Raw genomic sequence first — 497 nt, forward strand, 5'->3', positions numbered from 1 at the left:
CCTAGTTATGGTAATGAACTAGCCGTTTTTTGTTTTGTTTTTTAGAAGGTTACATGAAAATCTTAGATATGATATATAAAAAGATGGGTGTGTTGATGTGATGAAAAGATATGTGAAGGATTTTACGCCTCGCCCATCGCGGGTCACCAGAGGCGTGGCAGACAGACTGGACGAGTTGGATTATGCGTCTCAGAGTGATGCCGCTGCGGCTCCAAGGGATGCTGTGGAGTAAGACATTAAAAGACAGATGAACTTCCGGGAGTCTGTGGCTTTAAATGGGATAACCATTGAACACAATCCATCGGAAAGCCTTCTTGAGTCGCGTCAGTAAGAAATACGTTCAGTATGCCTCACAGCCCCATATCGAGGACGGACTCGGGCTCCGTGTCCGCCATCAAGAACTTCATTTTCGGCGGCATGCTGGACACGGCCCGCTACCACCCCGACGAGCACGGAGGCGACTGCAAACGGAGCTTGAAATCGCAAGTGTTCAAGAG

The 497-nt window shown here is 48.5% G+C and overlaps 1 protein-coding gene across 1 annotated transcript in view; it reads left to right on the plus strand.

The window, feature by feature from the left end:
* The first annotated feature begins 345 nt into the window (after window positions 1-345).
* Window positions 346-497, plus strand: part of LOC119589364 — a 17,545-nt gene continuing 17,393 nt past the window's right edge. Inside the window, exon 1 of the mRNA XM_037937982.1 lies at window positions 346-486. Coding sequence (XP_037793910.1) covers window positions 346-486 — 141 coding nt within the window. The remainder of the gene's footprint in view (window positions 487-497) is intronic.

Source organism: Penaeus monodon, chromosome 25, assembly GCF_015228065.2.
Source record: "Penaeus monodon isolate SGIC_2016 chromosome 25, NSTDA_Pmon_1, whole genome shotgun sequence".
NCBI lineage: Eukaryota > Metazoa > Arthropoda > Malacostraca > Decapoda > Penaeidae > Penaeus > Penaeus monodon.